The following is a 16,301-nucleotide window of genomic DNA, read 5'->3' on the forward strand; positions in this document are numbered from 1 at the left end:
ATAGGAGACTTCTATCCATAGAATTTTGACGACTATTATCGCAGACCAATGAAAACGATTGCGTATAATTCGGATAAAGAAATAAAAAAATGCGTACATACGAATGTTACAATCATCCTTCGAATTATGTATTTGATTAATCCAAATGTAATTTTTAATTACTTATATTGAGTCGGACTAATTTGTAAAAATAGGAAATATTAAAATTATACTATCTGTCAATTTGTTATTAGTAAAAATATGTTCTTTGTTTAAACTTAACGGATTTATGTACTGAAGAGGGTCAAATCTTGACCGAAACGTCTACATGTCAAAATAATAATATTGAACTTATTGACATCTTGAACTGTGGCTGTATACTTTTTATTTTTTAATCTTTATAAAGATAAATATTTTAGCATTATTCCAAGACAATTTACGTTTAAAAACGTAAGCTGAAAACTTGATAATACTCCAGATTAGGAGATCCCCTCCAATGACCTTGACCTTGACCATATGTTGTAAAAGTCGTGACCTTGAGCAACAGGTTTTAGCCGTCGTTAAATACATTTTAAACGTAACTATATTACCGTTACTATATAATTATATAACTGCTATTATATATATATATAATTTTATAAATAATTTATTCCTTAATAAAAATATATTTAATAATAAATTTATTAGGACCATATATAATGTGAATACGTAATAAGTATTAAAAAGCAATGCCTATAATGGTCGAAGTTGGATCTTGAGTGCTTTAAATTTTGTGTGAATATATATACCACGTTTATAGTCTCTCGAATTGAGCGCCGAAATAGTTTTCCGAACTTAAAAACGCAACTGAACTATTATAATAATATCACAAATTAAATTGATTAGCAATTTAATAATAATTTGATGCTCAATTGGAATTATTTTAACAAGATCTTAATGTATTGAAAATCTGTAAATAAATTAATTGACTATATCTGATACACGAGATTTTGCCTTATCGTAGTATGAGAAGTTTTGAGATAAAAATTATATAAAAATATTAGATACTAAACTTAGATGGTGTTTTTGTTTAAAAAACTTATTTATCTCGATATCAAAAACAAAAAATACATCAATCGAAGTATTTGCTAGCTATACATTTTTCCCATCTTTGTGGCAATAAGTGGATTCCGCGATGATAGAACGATTGGTCTTTTGAAGCAATCCATTCATCGATCCATTTTCGCACATCCTCGTAATTTCTGAAGTGTGTATCCACCAAGCCGTACTGCATCGATCGAAACAAATAATAGTCTGAAGGAGCTAAGTCTGGTGAATATGCTGAGTACGGGAGAACTTCCCACTCTGCATCAGTGTTTCCTTGACGGCTTTTGCAACGTGTGATCGAGCGTTGTCGTACAAAAGCTTTGTCGTAAAAATAACTTTACGTCGATTGCTGGCTACTGTTGGCCTTTTTTCCAACAATGCTTCATTCAGACGATTCAATTGTAATTGATATCTTCCATGATACTTTCGTTTGGTTTGAATAGCTCATAGTAAACGACGCCTTGCATATCCCATCAAATGCAGAGCATTACTTTGTGGCCATGGATATTTTGCTTTGGTGTAAATGTTGATAATTGGCCAGGATTCACCCATGACACTTTTTGCGTTTTGGATTATTAAAATAGATCCATTTTTCATCGCTAGTCACAATGTGCCACAAAAAACTCTTTTTTCTGCCTGGCGAGCAAAGAAATAGAGATGTTTAAGCGATTAGCAATGGCATTTTCGGTTAATTTGTGTGGTACCCATTTTCCTTTCTTTTGAATCTTTCCCATTGTATGTAGAAACAGTCATCAGAGTAACATTTAATACATAGACAATTCTTGGAGCGTTTGAGCTGAGTTTTCGTCCAATATGCTTCCAATTCGGTGTCTTCAAACTTTTTTGGTTGACCTGAGCGTTGTTTATCATTCACATCATAATCACCACTCTTAAATCGTTGAAACTATTTTCAAAGTAATGAAGCAGCATATGTCGAAAAAACAACTTATCGCATTCCATGTAATAACAAAAAAAATGGCACTATTCGCTTAAATAAATTTTTTCGCACCGAATTTTATTGAATTTGATTAAATGTCTAACCTCTAAAATGCAGCTTCAGATGTTAAAGTAAATTACACCTACAACTAGCATCATTTAAATATGAGCCGCCGACTAAGTTTAGTACCTAATATGTAGAATAAAGAAAATTATTTTATACATTTTAAATTCAAAATATGATTCTTTAAAATGCATTACTTTACTCCTATTTTCAATCTTTATATTATTGTTAAATATTTTCCCTTTTTACAATCGTCTTCAGGGCTTAATTAAATAACTTAGTCTTAGTATATTGATGTAAAGATGAAATAACTTTATGTACCTATAACAATCTTTATAACAATACATAAGTATTAACAATGTATCTTTCTTATTCATGTATTCTTTCTTATTTATTGATGTAATACACACATGTGATTTAATTCGACAGATAAATCTTCCAATACATACACATAAATACTTAGATTTTGCGTACTTATATATGTCTTATCGTAAAATATAAAAATATAAAAATCTGTGCTACCCTGATGAAAATTTTTCTCAGAATTTTTCAGAATTTCTATATAACTTGATAACTTTTTCACATTTTTTATACGAATTGGAACATTTCTCAGAAAATCTACATCTTTTTTCAGAATTTTTTAATAATTTCTGATAAAATGTTATAAAATCTAAAAAATTAAAAAATATTTTTTAAAAATTGTGGGATGAGAATCATTTCAGAATTCACTTGTATGAAAAATTCTAAGAGAAGATGTAAACTTTCCGAATATTTCTGAGTATTTCTGAAAAATGTTTCAATTTGTATAAAAATTATTAGAAAAATTTTCACCACGGTATACAATTAAAAATGCGAAAAAAGAAAAGCAGTATACATATATTCCCCTTTTGAATAGAAATATCACTTATATAAATGGGATATTAAATTTGTTATAATATAATATACATTATACGAAATATTGCTATTTAATTTTATTCAGATTTATAAATTGATAATCCTCAATTCCATTTGTATTTATATTTTGCTATAAATTTCATTCTTCATTACTAAAACATTGTTTTCTTTGTTTAATATTATTTTTTTGTTTTATAATTTCATATACACTTTTTAGTATCGGTGATTATTGATATTTCTGTTTCACAAGGAATTTGGTACATTTAGTATATTTTTATTACCTTTTATATTACTTAATGATATATTATTTAAATGATATATATCGCATATCGATTTTCAAACCAATACAATGTAACATCTAAATATTTAATTTTACATATTCTTATTAATATAATACACTTTTTTAGTTATTGTTACAAAAGTAGTAATAATACGCCAATGTATAAATAAAAAAAAAATCTTTTTTGAGTAAGTTCTTTTAGTTATATCTTCCCTATTATGTTAACAAGTATTGACTTTCCTAAAATATTACCCAGGAAAAAAAGATTTTATAATTATATAAGATTATATAAAGACATATTTCATATAATAATATTCATAATTTTTTCATGTAATTATATATAAAACAATTTTTCTAGAGTATATACTGAAAAAATATTAAATTGTAATACATATTTCTTTAAATGGTACTAAGTAAGAATTTATTTACAGTAAATAAATAATGACTTATTTAAAAAAATGATATCGATGCTTAAGTCCAATTAATAATTTTTTATTAAATAAATATATGTTTACATTTAATTAAATATACACATATTTGAATACATTTAGTAAATATATTTATTTACTTAGAACCATTCAAACAATTATTTCTTAAAATTTAATATTAATTTCCAGTGTGTATGTAGAAAAATATTTAAAAAATGTTTAAATTCGCACTAACCTAACAATTTATATATAATATAATATTATATATGCGTGCGTACGTACGTGTGTGAATATCTTGTGTGAATATTTAATATCTCTTAACTATAAATGTAATTAATAAAGATAAAATGATATGTGGCACTGTAAAAAATATGTAACAAAATATTCAGTTTTTATTTAATAGTATTGTTTTATATATTTGGTTTGAGGCGTGATGCCTCTTACGTTACGTGAAACGCGCCTTTTCTCTTACCAAAATGCCTTATATTATACTATAGCTTGTACTGCGTGGTGTATGGTTGTAAATAATATGAATGCTGCTTGTTCAGAATCCTGCTTTATTTGCCTTGTACAAAACGAGCTTACTATGCTCGCTCGAGTAAGAAGATACACAGAGAGAAAAGAAAAATGTCGTTTCTCTGTTGAGGGACGAAACCGAACAGAACGAATGATGCGCATCGAAGCTTACATGCTCGAAAATGCGCGAAGGCGATCGCTCACGTGACGATCTGAGGTCATACCCTCACGTGACGATCTAGGGTCATACATAGCGAATTTCGGTATTGAGAGAAAGCACAGTAAACTACAGCGCGACTAGGGATATTTGCGTTAGGTGGATGTATCAGATCTGCATTGGTGCGAGTTAAATATTATTGTATTGTATTTCAAATTATTGATACGTGTACATGCCGCCGCCCTTAAAAAAATTATCTTTCAACGAAAAAGAAAAAAAAAAGTGTGTAAAACTTGCGCTAATAAGAAAAACCTTCGACTTAAGAGAATAATAAATATGAATACAAACAAGTTTAAAGTTAATTGCAAATGTCACAACTACATCTTTTCCTCACTAGAAAGCGGACATAGACGAGTGATTGGGCGTTTATAACTACCAGCTGTACGCACAGTGGCAACGCGGGTTTCCTCCATGTCCAGATCCATTCTTGGAATGTCAACGTTTCGTGAACCTTGCAGTCCACTTCATCAGGGCGAGGAGCAGCCTGATACTAAGTATATTCCAAGAATAGATCTGGATACGCAGGAAACCCGCGAAACGCATAATCTTTATAATGTATTTAATGTGAAAATAATAACTTTATTTTCAGACACTTGTTTCATTCCTAAGTTGTTTCAGTTTCTGAATTTAGATCAGTAGAAATTTATCGTCTTCTCTACCAAACGTATTGAAATGTGTATTTTTAACGATATCGTTTTTAAAATTCAAAAATGCTTTTAGATTTAATGGAATATTAAAATGAAGGTATCACCCTCACATAATATAATCAAAATAATAAAGTACTAATCGTTAGATATCATCGTTCTATATAATTTTAATTAAGTCTAAAACAAACTAGCTTGTTGCTCGCGTTAAAAAAAATTCACTTTTCTCTCACTATTTCGAATACAAAGCTCAATACGAATACAAGCTATTCTCACTTTTTTTGGAGCACTGAATCGGCGACAAATCTGAAATGGTTTCGATCGGATTGTAGTTTTAATTTAATCGTATAAAAATATATAATGTTTTTAAAACCGTTATAAATTTTAATAAAAATTATATTAGGAATAACAAGTATATATATAAAAAAAGGATGTATATCAACTGCCCACACGCTAATTGGTTAATTTAAAATAATCTCATTGGTAAAGCAGTTAAAAATTACTAGGACCGGTCGATATAAGTGGTGTGTGCAGTTGAATTGTATGCAAGTGCGCCGCTCCCTATAAAAAAAGATCTATTTTTTATAATATCTTTTAACATAATATAATACAAGCATAGTAAATAATTACATTTGTCACCGATGAAATACTTTTAAAGACGCTTATAGAAATTCGCATGACTGTTAAAAATGATTAAGGCTTGGTTGCATCAACGTTACTTTAATTTTAAATAAGATTCAAAATTTAAAATTTTCTCGTTTTAAAGCGAAAGGGAGACAGAGAGAGAGAGAGATAGAGAGAGAGAGCGAGAGTTTTAAATCTTGCTTAAAGTCAAAGTAACATTGGTGGCAATCGGGCTTAAGAGTAAGAAACTGATAATACGGTACTAATTTTATGATTTATTAGTTTCGTAGACATGTATATATGTTTAAAACTCAATAATCGATTTTTATATAAAACTGTGATTTTAATGTTATCATCCGAGTTTAATTATCAATAGGGATGATAACTGCAGAGAAAAAAATTGTAATTTTTGACAATATATAAGATATAGCATTAAAAGTATGCCTATTTATTTATACAGCATTTGTATAATAAAAAATCACGAATTTAATAATGTATTATTGAAATATTAGAAGGATCCCATTTACCTATAATCCCAATTGCACACACCACTTGACATATAATAGTCTTTTTAAATTTGACTTCTGTAATCTTTGCATTCCTCACACGTACTTTTACAAATACTAATGTCATAGTAGACTGGACATGTGTTGCGCGCGCATCTGCACTTAATTGTATTAAGTTCTCACAATGTATGCAATGTAATTCCATAAGGTTATGTATAACCGACGAAATACTATTAAAGACCGACATCCTTACGGAAGTTCGCGTCCTTGCGAATATTGAAGTAATTAAGAGTTAAAAACTGATAATATTGTACTAATTTTATGATTTAGTTTAGTAGATGTATTTGTGCATTTAGAACTCGATAATACTCGATTTTGCTTTAAAATTGTAATTTCAGTGTTATCGTCAAAGTTTGATTATCAACAGAGATGACAATAACTGTAGAGAAAAAATTATAGTTTTTCTGCAATATATAGAATATTATAGTTACTTTACAAGTATGTATATTTATTTATGAAACATTTATGTAATAAAAAATCATGAATTTAATCGTGTATGAGCCAAATATTTATGTTAATAATAGCAAATTTATATCAATTGTCGATAATATCAGCATTCTTCAATTACCTCCGGGCTCTTGGGATCCTTTTTATACCGCCGAAAATTTGCCCAGGGTTGACGGTCTTTAATAGTATCTCGTCGGTGGTATAACTATTTGTGTAATGTATTCTTTTGTAATACATAATACATATCACTTATTCTGCTAAGGTTATGTACACTGTAGTGCACTTTGACAGATTAACATGCGCAACTGCGTTCGCACAAGTACGCCGTAATTGGTAAACTCGTGTTGTAGAGAGGGTACTCTATAATTTTGGCATTCCACTCTTATCACCCTATTGGTCAAATTTAGGGAGATTCTACTGTATCAGCTGGTGCCTAGTAATTTTTCACTTTACCAATGAGAATATTTTATTTTTAAATTGACCAATTAGCGAGGCGTGTGTGCAACATGCATGTGTGCAATAGAAGCCTTCTCGACCTGTGTTAATTATATATAATCATAAATTTTTATTGATTGTTGGTAATGTCATTGTTCTTCAATTATTCCCCGGAGTTCCATTGAATATTATAGTCACGAAAATTTGCTCAAGGTTGACTGTTTAAGGGGATGCTGGAGCCTCCTGTATAACCAATAAAATAAGCGTTTTTCATGTTTTTGTTTCTGTCGAAATTCTTCCTAGTAGTTTCACAGAATAAAGGTATGTATTTAGCGTTGGTTGCCATACTGAAATAAAAATGGATATAAAAATGGGGAATGAATTAAAAAATGTAATTTTTTATTTTTTTCAGCTTTGAACACGAAATACATCAGCGACAAGTGCATAAGCATATATATTTTAATTGAGGAAAAGAAATTTTTATTCTGTGAAATTGCTACGAGGAAATTTTACAATAACAAAAACATCAAAAACGCTTTATCGGTAATACAGGCGGCTTCAGCATCTCGAATCGTTGGTGGTGCCACAAACTCAGATTTCTCTTTGACGGTCTGATGATATCGTGTGCTCGAAAGATAAATTCTTTTTTTTTTTTTTTGACGAGTAATGTTATTTGCCGTATGCGGGCGCCATTTTCGTTCGCGGCATCGGCCACGTCCTAACTTCATGGCAGGAATATCGTGTTTAGAGCCTTGTTAATGCAACCACAGCGATAATTTAGCACTTGAAATAGTGGATCGTGAATAATCATCAGCAACAAGATGGTACGTAAAAAAAAAAAAAAAAACACAAGAAAACCGAGTCAACATGCAACAATATCAGAGTAATAATACGTTGTGTGCTTGTTGCGTTGACATTTATTCTCGAGACATGTCAAAACATCCATTCCCTTCTCAGGATGATGAAAAATTCATCCGCGTAGCGTAATTAGAAATATTTTATTTTTCTATGTGAATTTCATGAGAAGAATAAATTTTCTAAACGCGAATCTCACAAACGTAATATACATACGTTTAAAATAAAAACTACTGTAGAATGAAAAAAATCTTGATGACAGCAAAAAATACAGTATGAAACTTAACGAATTGTAAATCAAGGATCTTCTGCTTAGCCTCTAAGATTAGACATCAAGCGGAAGCTAACGGCCAGATCAGACAGAGTGAAGAGTGTGGATCTTCACCCGACTGAGCCATGGATGCTCTGCTCGCTATACCAAGGCCACGTCAATATCTGGAATCATGAAACGCAGACCCTGGTGAAGACATTTGAGGTATGCGACCTGCCAGTACGGACAGCAAAGTTCGTGCCACGTAAGAACTGGGTTATCACTGGCTCCGATGACATGCAAATCAGAATATTTAATTATAACACCTTGGAACGTGTTCACTCGTTTGAGGCGCACAGCGATTATGTCAGATGTATAGCCGTGCATCCGACACAGCCGTTCATACTTACAAGTAGTGGTAAGTTAAAAGACTGTCTGTCTTAAATTTTTAATAAGATTAAGTAATTAGGTAGTTTATGCCTACTTCTATTAATGTAAATTAATTTTAATCTCAATTCAACTTATTTTTTATCTTTTTCTAAATCCTATAACTAGAACCAAGATTAAAATTAAGCTAAATTGATACATATAGGCATTAAAATAATTTATTAAAGATATACAAATTGATAGGTGGAGTACTCAGAACATCTTTCAACAAAATTTTTTATTTTGTAGTTATATTTTTTAGTTAAATTTATATTAATTAATTAAGTTCTTATGAAATAAAGGAAAATAAAAATAATAAACTTTAAAACTTTAATACTTTTTATTTTTCTTTTCCAGAACAAGATTTTAAAGAAAATTATATCTGAGATGTTGTAGCCATTCCACCTATTTAAAAGGCTAAGTTATTCATATATAATATATAATGTAGCAAAGATTTTTCTTTGTAGATGATATGTGGATAAAATTGTGGAATTGGGAGAAGTCCTGGATCTGCCAACAAGTATTTGAGGGACACACTCACTATGTCATGCAGATTGTATTTAATCCAAAGGACAACAATACTTTTGCCAGTGCTTCCCTTGACAGAACTGTCAAAGTGTGGCAGCTTGGTTCGTCTACAGCTAATTTTACCTTGGAAGGTCACGAGAAAGGTGTTAATTGTGTGGATTATTACCACGGTGGTGACAAACCGTACCTAATCTCGGGAGCTGATGACAGATACGTCAAGATATGGGATTATCAAAACAAGACCTGCGTACAGACTTTAGGAGGCCACACCCAAAATATTTCCGCTGTATGTTTCCATCCAGAATTGCCAATCTTTCTTACAGCCTCGGAGGATGGTACCGTTAGAATATGGCATGCAGGAATGTACAGATTGGAGTCTTCTCTTAACTATGGCTTTGAGAGAGTATGGACCATAGCATGCATGCGAGGTTCGAACAACGTTGCCATTGGATATGATGAAGGTAGCGTTATGGTTAAAGTCGGTCGAGAAGAACCAGCTGTTTCGATGGATTCATTGGGTGGCAAGATTGTATGGGCACGTCATAGCGAAATCCAGCAGGTAAACTTAAAGGCGTTGGGCGAGGAGGCACAAGATGGAGAACGACTACCGTTAGCCGTCAAAGACATGGGTGCTTGCGAAATATATCCACAGACCATACAGCACAATCCGAACGGACGATTTCTGGTGGTTTGTGGCGATGGAGAATACATTATATACACATCAATGGCGTTGAGAAACAAAGCATTTGGACAGGCGTCAGAATTCGTGTGGGCAGCAGATTCAAGTCAATATGCAGTAAGGGAGGGGAACACAACAGTAAAGGTCTTCAAAAACTTCAAGGAAAAGAAAAGCTTTAAGCCAGATTTCGGAGCGGATGGTACGTCTTTTACTTTTCTTCTTTATTCTTATTTCATTTATTCTTTATATGCATTTTTCTTTTTACTCCCGACTGCTGCCAATCGAAGGTGGTAAAAAGAGAAGTATGCGTTTTACCGACATCAAAACTTTGTTCTATTTTATTTTTTATATGTATTTTTCTTTTTCTATTTTTTTTTGCTGTTATTCTTTATTATATATATGTTCTAATTCTCTTGTTGGAGGACTAGCCTTAGAACATTAAGAAATGCTTAATCTATCTCCATATAGACTTGACTTCTATATATCATTGTCGCTTGCAGGCATCTTTGGTGGATTTTTACTTGGCGTCTCGTCAGGATCCGGCCTCTGCTTCTTTGATTGGGATACGTTAAAATTGATCCGTCGCATAGACATACAACCCACACACGTATATTGGGCCGAAAATGCGTCGCTGGTGGCGTTAGCCACATCAGACCAATATTTTATCCTGAAATATCACGCGGACGTTGTTGTTAATGCCACGGAAAACTCTGAGGATATTGAAAATGCGTTCGAGGTACATTTGCACGACTTAGTAAACTTTCAGCATTTTCTATTTCTAATTTTTATAAACAATATTTTTAGATGATAGCAGAAATGAACGAAGTGGTGAAAACAGGCTTGTGGGTTGGAGACTGTTTCATCTACACTAACAGCGTTAATCGCATTAATTACTTTGTGGGCGGTGAAGTGGTCACTGTCTCCCATCTGGATAGACCAATGTACTTGCTGGGATACGTACCAAGAGACAACAGATTATACCTTTGCGATAAAGAACTGTCTGTAGTCTCGTATTCTTTGCTATTGTCAGTGCTGGAGTATCAGACCGCAGTCATGCGAAAAGATTTCGAAACTGCCAATAGAGTATTGCCGACTGTCCCAAAGGAACATCGAACGCGAGTAGCTCACTTTTTAGAAAAGCAGGTGTGTAATATAATATGATATTTGCAATTGTATATAACTCTGGAATGCTATTATGGATAAATTTGTCTTGCAATCTATAAAATAGATATAAAGTGTAAAAAAATTCTAAATTATTTGGATGAATTTTCATCTAAAGTAATGTTAATATTTAAAAAATATGTATGTGGAGCATTCCAGGATTAACAATTATTTATTAAGAATTATTTTCATTTTTATGATATTAATATGTAACAGAAAGGAGAGAAGGAAAAGAAAAATGGAAATGGGGAAATAAAGAAATGGGGGAGATTCAGGAATTTTTAAATACTTGGATTTCACACTTAACAGGAGAGGAGACTATAAAAGATATATAAAGGGAATAAGTAGAAAAGGAAAAATCACTGCAAGGAAAGTCTAGGATTTAGGAGAAAGGATATGTAATGACTTTTGGAGGCTGTTTAAATACCTGATATTAAGTGTAATATTATATGGGAGATTTGAGTATAAGAAAGAATTTTATAGAGAAAGTGATGCTAGATTATGTGAGGTGGTTGTTTGGATTGTTATGTCGTAATTACTTGATTATGAAGGTATGAATAAATTAAGGGTAGGCTGGAGGATAAGAGCGAGAAGATATGAGGAAAGAATAAAATCGGAAAATGTAGATAGTTTAGTGAGGGTAAACATATTGTGAGGAAAAACAAAGATATGAATGGAATGATAAATATAGAAGTGAGAGAAAAAAATATTATAATAGAAATAGGTGAGAAATTGAGCCAAGAGAAGTAGTTAAGCATGAGTTGGAGGATTTAATTGGTAGGGAGAGGGACATTTCAAACACAATGGGATAGCAAAACAAGAAATGGCTAAATATAACACGAAATAAAGGAATAGGTAATAAAAATAGAGGACTGGTATAGCTAAGGAAAGAAAATTTAGACAGATTGAAGAGAGGGGATGAAATAAGATCTTTAGTAAAATTAAGGTGTGAAAATTTCGAGGAGGCTAATAAATACTGGTTAGAAGAAAGTGAAAATGTATATTCTGTGAAAAAGGCAAAAACAATATAGAACATTATGTGATAGAGTGCAAATTGAAAAGTAGATTTCATGAGTTACGAAAAGTTAAGGGAAGGATTCTACACAGATTATGGGGAGAGGAGTTAAATAAAATAAAAGGAAAGGTAATGAAGAAATTTTGGAAGGATGGGAAGAACTGAGACATAGGAGAAAAAAAAGGGAGAGATACAGGACTGTTAGGAGAAAATAGTTGTGAATAAAGTGGAGAAAGACAGGAGAAAATAGCTGCGAATAAAACGAAGAAAGATGCAAGTCAAAGGAAAAGAAAGTATGACAGTAAGAAATAAGCAAATGGTTGTGATAAAAAATGAGGCTGTAAGTATTGTATATAAACTGTGTGTAAGGAATATTAGGTAGGAGGTAAATAGATAGACAAGTTAAAAAGGTAGAGGAGATAATTAAGAAAAACGGGGAAGAATTTAGGGAAAATGTTATTTAATTAGGCGTGTAAAAAGGAGCACATGGATAATATGGAAAGATGTATGAAGTTAAGATATCTTTTGTAAAGCAAGTCTTCTTAGCTGTATATGCTAAAGCGAATAAAATTCTATTCTATTTTCATCTTTATCTCGATTTTACAGGGTTTCAAAGAACAAGCTTTGGCGGTATCGACGGATCCCGAACACAGATTCGAGTTAGCACTTGCGTTAGGAAACCTCGCAACTGCACACACTCTCGCCAAAGAAGCTAACAGCCAGCAAAAGTGGCGGCAATTGGCATCCCTCGCCACACAGAAAGGGAAACTCTGTTTGGCGCAAGAATGCCTGCATCAAGCGCAAGATTTCGGTGGTCTGTTGTTACTAGCTACCAGCACAGGAAACTCAGATATGATACAAAAGCTCGGCGCGGTAGCGGATGATACGGGAAAGAACAATATTTCCTTTCTATCGAACTTTATATTGGGCGACGTGGATAAATGTCTCGATATTTTAATCAAGACGGATAGAATTCCCGAGGCTGCGTTCTTTGCCAGGACATATGCGCCCAGTAAAATCTCCGCCATTATCAAATTATGGAAGGAGAAACTCTCAGCGGTGAGCGAGAAAGCCGGACAGAGTTTGGCGGATCCTGAACAGTACGAGAATCTTTTTCCCGGATACAGAGAAGCCCTGAAGGTGGAAAAGTTCTTACGAGAAGAAAGCAAGAAAAAAATTCCGGCTTCTGCATTTCCTACCGTTACGGTACGCTCATATTATTTATAAATAGCAGTATTAACAATAAGAATCAAATATTAAAATCTTTGTTATTGAAATGTATTGTGACAGATACCGAGATACGCAATTAGTTGTGCGTTAAGCCGATTGATCGAAAAACAATAAACTGTGATTGCATTAATGCGACGCAAATCATCTCGCTGAGACCAATCTATTACTCGTCTCAATCTCGAGCGACAAGTATAATAATAACAACAAAAACACTGTGGAGGAGTTAAACAATATTTTTATAGATACTACTCGTAATCACGTGATAAAATCGAGTCACGCTTGTTACTATGCTCGTGATAATAAAAATTTTACATTCCCGCATCTTTGTTATCGCGTCGTTATAGCTCGGGAGATTATATAAAATCGATCTTGCGCTTGCCGATAAATCTTCCATTTTACCGACAAAGGATCTGTCATGTCATTATAAAACAAACATAATTAATTATTACATAAAATATTTGAAAGAATATGTATTTGTACATACATATTGTTGAATGCGTTACAAAGAAATCGTATGATTAAATAAGTTGTATTAATTTTGAAGTCTAATATCGAGCGAAAGCCGTTGGAGGAGATGTTGGCCGCTGAGCAGTCGGGCGCATTTCAATACAAGGACAGCGTGAACAGTACCTCCGAGACCGAGGAGAAGCCAACTGAAGCGATGATCGACAGATTGCAAGATCTTTCAATATCAACAATAAAGGATATCCTGAATAAAGCAACCACATCTATAGTGAAGCCAGAAGTACCTGAAAAAGCAACGACGAAGCCCACGAGTAGTTCCAGGCCTCTCACAGTGGATGACGACGACGATTTAGACATTGATCTGGAAATCGACGATAATATCGATACTACAGTGAGTGTTCCATATTACATATTTGTAATATTTATAAATACAAAACTATTTTATATAGATGCATATATTTATAAACGTACAGTAATTTTAACTCTGTCTCTATTTTTGTTACTTTTTATTCGCTTTGTTTTTAAGAATATGCATTCTGCAATTAGGAACATTTTACAACTTTACAATTTTAAGTATTTTACAATTTAAAATGATCGATTTACTTCCATTAAGGTAATAATCTGTATACAAATTTTGTAACATAAACATTAAGCTTCGTAATCCTAAGATCGTTGAAGATAAGTCGAAAGCAAAGAAGGCGCGAACAAATAAGAGTTGGAAGGCGTACAATTAGGCGACGGTTTAATGCTCTTAAATATGGATGTAACTTTAGACGGGTATAGTATTACCAAAACACGGCAAGAAAGGGGCTGCATGACGCGCATATACCATACATGTATAAATCTCATGCACGTGCAGAATACACCGAAATGCACGTCCTATTTACATAACTCCTACGTGTATATTATATATCATGGGGCAAGTACACGTGTAACACGATTAATGCGTCGCTAAAAAAAGAATAAATCGCGGTGATAAAAGTCCAAATAACAGTAATACAAAAAAAAAAGCGAGAGACAGCTTACACGACAATCTATTTAGATGATCTTGTGATCTATCAACGACGCTGTTGAAATTAATGGAAATATTTTTTTTAAATTAACTAACTCTCTCTCGAGAAGAATTTATGTATTTAAATTTTATGCAAGTCTCATTTATATCAGCATGCATTTATAGGCGCATGCATATGCGAAAATCGGCGACAGATCATTAAGCCTCCGCTCCCGGTGTAACTGATACGAACGCGGGAGAACAGTGGTACACACTCTCTCCTTCTCTTTTTCTCTGCGAGCTTTTGCGAAAGACCTCGGGGGCTTGTTTGCTGCAAGGCAGTCACGCCGCATTTTGTTTACAGACTTGTTGCCATAACACTCGACTCCGGAGTCGAATCGTACCCCTCCTACTATAAGGTTCCGACCATTACTACGTTTTGTCACGCTCTGCCTCCCTTTTTTTTTTTCATTCACTCGCGATGGTGCATTTAGGATATGCCTTTCGATATTTCTCGCTTTTATGATTTCAAGAGAGGGGAAGAAAAAAGATTGCGAAATATTCAAATTATTTTCTAATTATTTCATTATTTTATAAACGCGACGCTTGTCCCTTATTTAAGCGTTATTGGTGAGGAAGATTTGTAAAATAACAAATATTTCCTTAAATTGATGCTAATTTGTAATTTGTGATGTATTTTCAGTTTAGTTGCGTTCAAGTTCAACAAACCGAATCGGCGTGCAGTTTTATAAAGCTAAAATATATTTGCTTTGTATTAGGAAAAATAGGAATCTTTTTCTTATTTGTTTTGTACTTATCGATTTAAATTTCTTATAATTGAAATATTTTCTATTCTAGGGTGTCAATCTCGATGATGATCTTCTCGAAGAAGAAGATTAATAGTTAAAACAGGAGATGAATGACGTACATCCACATCGTTCTTTCTGCTTTAGTCATTCCCGCAAGAAAAGAAGAGACACAAATGATGAGAGGATAATGATGAGAATCGTTATTTAGAATCGAGTATTAACATTATAAAATTTATCCCTGTGCGCAAGTGTGTTTGTATCGCTGCATGAATTAACGAAGATAATGCAGCGCGTATTTGCCGGTTGCTATCGGTCACTAAAAGTTAAATATATTGTTAATATAACGGGAAGTATAATATGTGCTCCTATTCATCTCCATTTTATTGTGAATATTTCCATTTCCTCTGACCTGACACTAAGAACATTCCATCTTTAATTTATCATAACGAGCAATATACACAATATGTTTCTGAAAGTCAGCGGATAAAGAAAAAGTGACGTTCATTTCAAAAATTAAAAATTAATTTTTATTAGTAAGGATTTTTTGACGTCAATAAGTCTCAGTTTCAAAATGTTTTCTCCAAATTAAAATTTTGAAGACACAAATAAATAGTATTATTTTTTATATTACTTTATTCTATCATATGATATTATTTTCAATTTGAAGCGAACTTTTGATAAAGTTTTAATTTGGAATGTGTGTGTGTAAATTGATAAGGTAAATATCCGATATATTTCCGAGATATCACAAATATATCGGACGATGAACTCTTTCG

At 32.5% G+C, this 16,301-nt stretch overlaps 1 protein-coding gene across 1 annotated transcript; it reads left to right on the forward strand.

Moving 5' to 3' along the window:
• Positions 1–7,828: 7,828 nt before the first annotated feature.
• Positions 7,829–16,019, forward strand: LOC108750095 (coatomer subunit beta'). The gene is made up of 8 exons (XM_018489343.1): positions 7,829–7,940; positions 8,288–8,639; positions 9,115–10,053; positions 10,355–10,590; positions 10,659–10,997; positions 12,637–13,236; positions 13,805–14,116; positions 15,575–16,019. The coding sequence occupies exons 1-8, from the start codon at positions 7,938–7,940 to the stop codon at positions 15,614–15,616; spliced, it is 2,823 nt and encodes a 940-aa protein (XP_018344845.1). The 5' UTR covers positions 7,829–7,937; the 3' UTR covers positions 15,617–16,019.
• Positions 16,020–16,301: the final 282 nt, after the last annotated feature.

The sequence above is a fragment of the Trachymyrmex septentrionalis genome, unplaced genomic scaffold, assembly GCF_001594115.1.
Source record: "Trachymyrmex septentrionalis isolate Tsep2-gDNA-1 unplaced genomic scaffold, Tsep1.0 scaffold32, whole genome shotgun sequence".
NCBI classification, from domain to species: domain Eukaryota; kingdom Metazoa; phylum Arthropoda; class Insecta; order Hymenoptera; family Formicidae; genus Trachymyrmex; species Trachymyrmex septentrionalis.

Excerpts from the sequence above, each read along its gene's own strand:
- LOC108750095 (XM_018489343.1), top strand. Across the intron at positions 13,237-13,804 it reads CTGCATTTCCTACCGTTACG|TCTAATATCGAGCGAAAGCC; the intron begins GTACGCTCATAT and ends TTAATTTTGAAG. Across the intron at positions 14,117-15,574 it reads ACGATAATATCGATACTACA|GGTGTCAATCTCGATGATGA; the intron begins GTGAGTGTTCCA and ends TTTCTATTCTAG.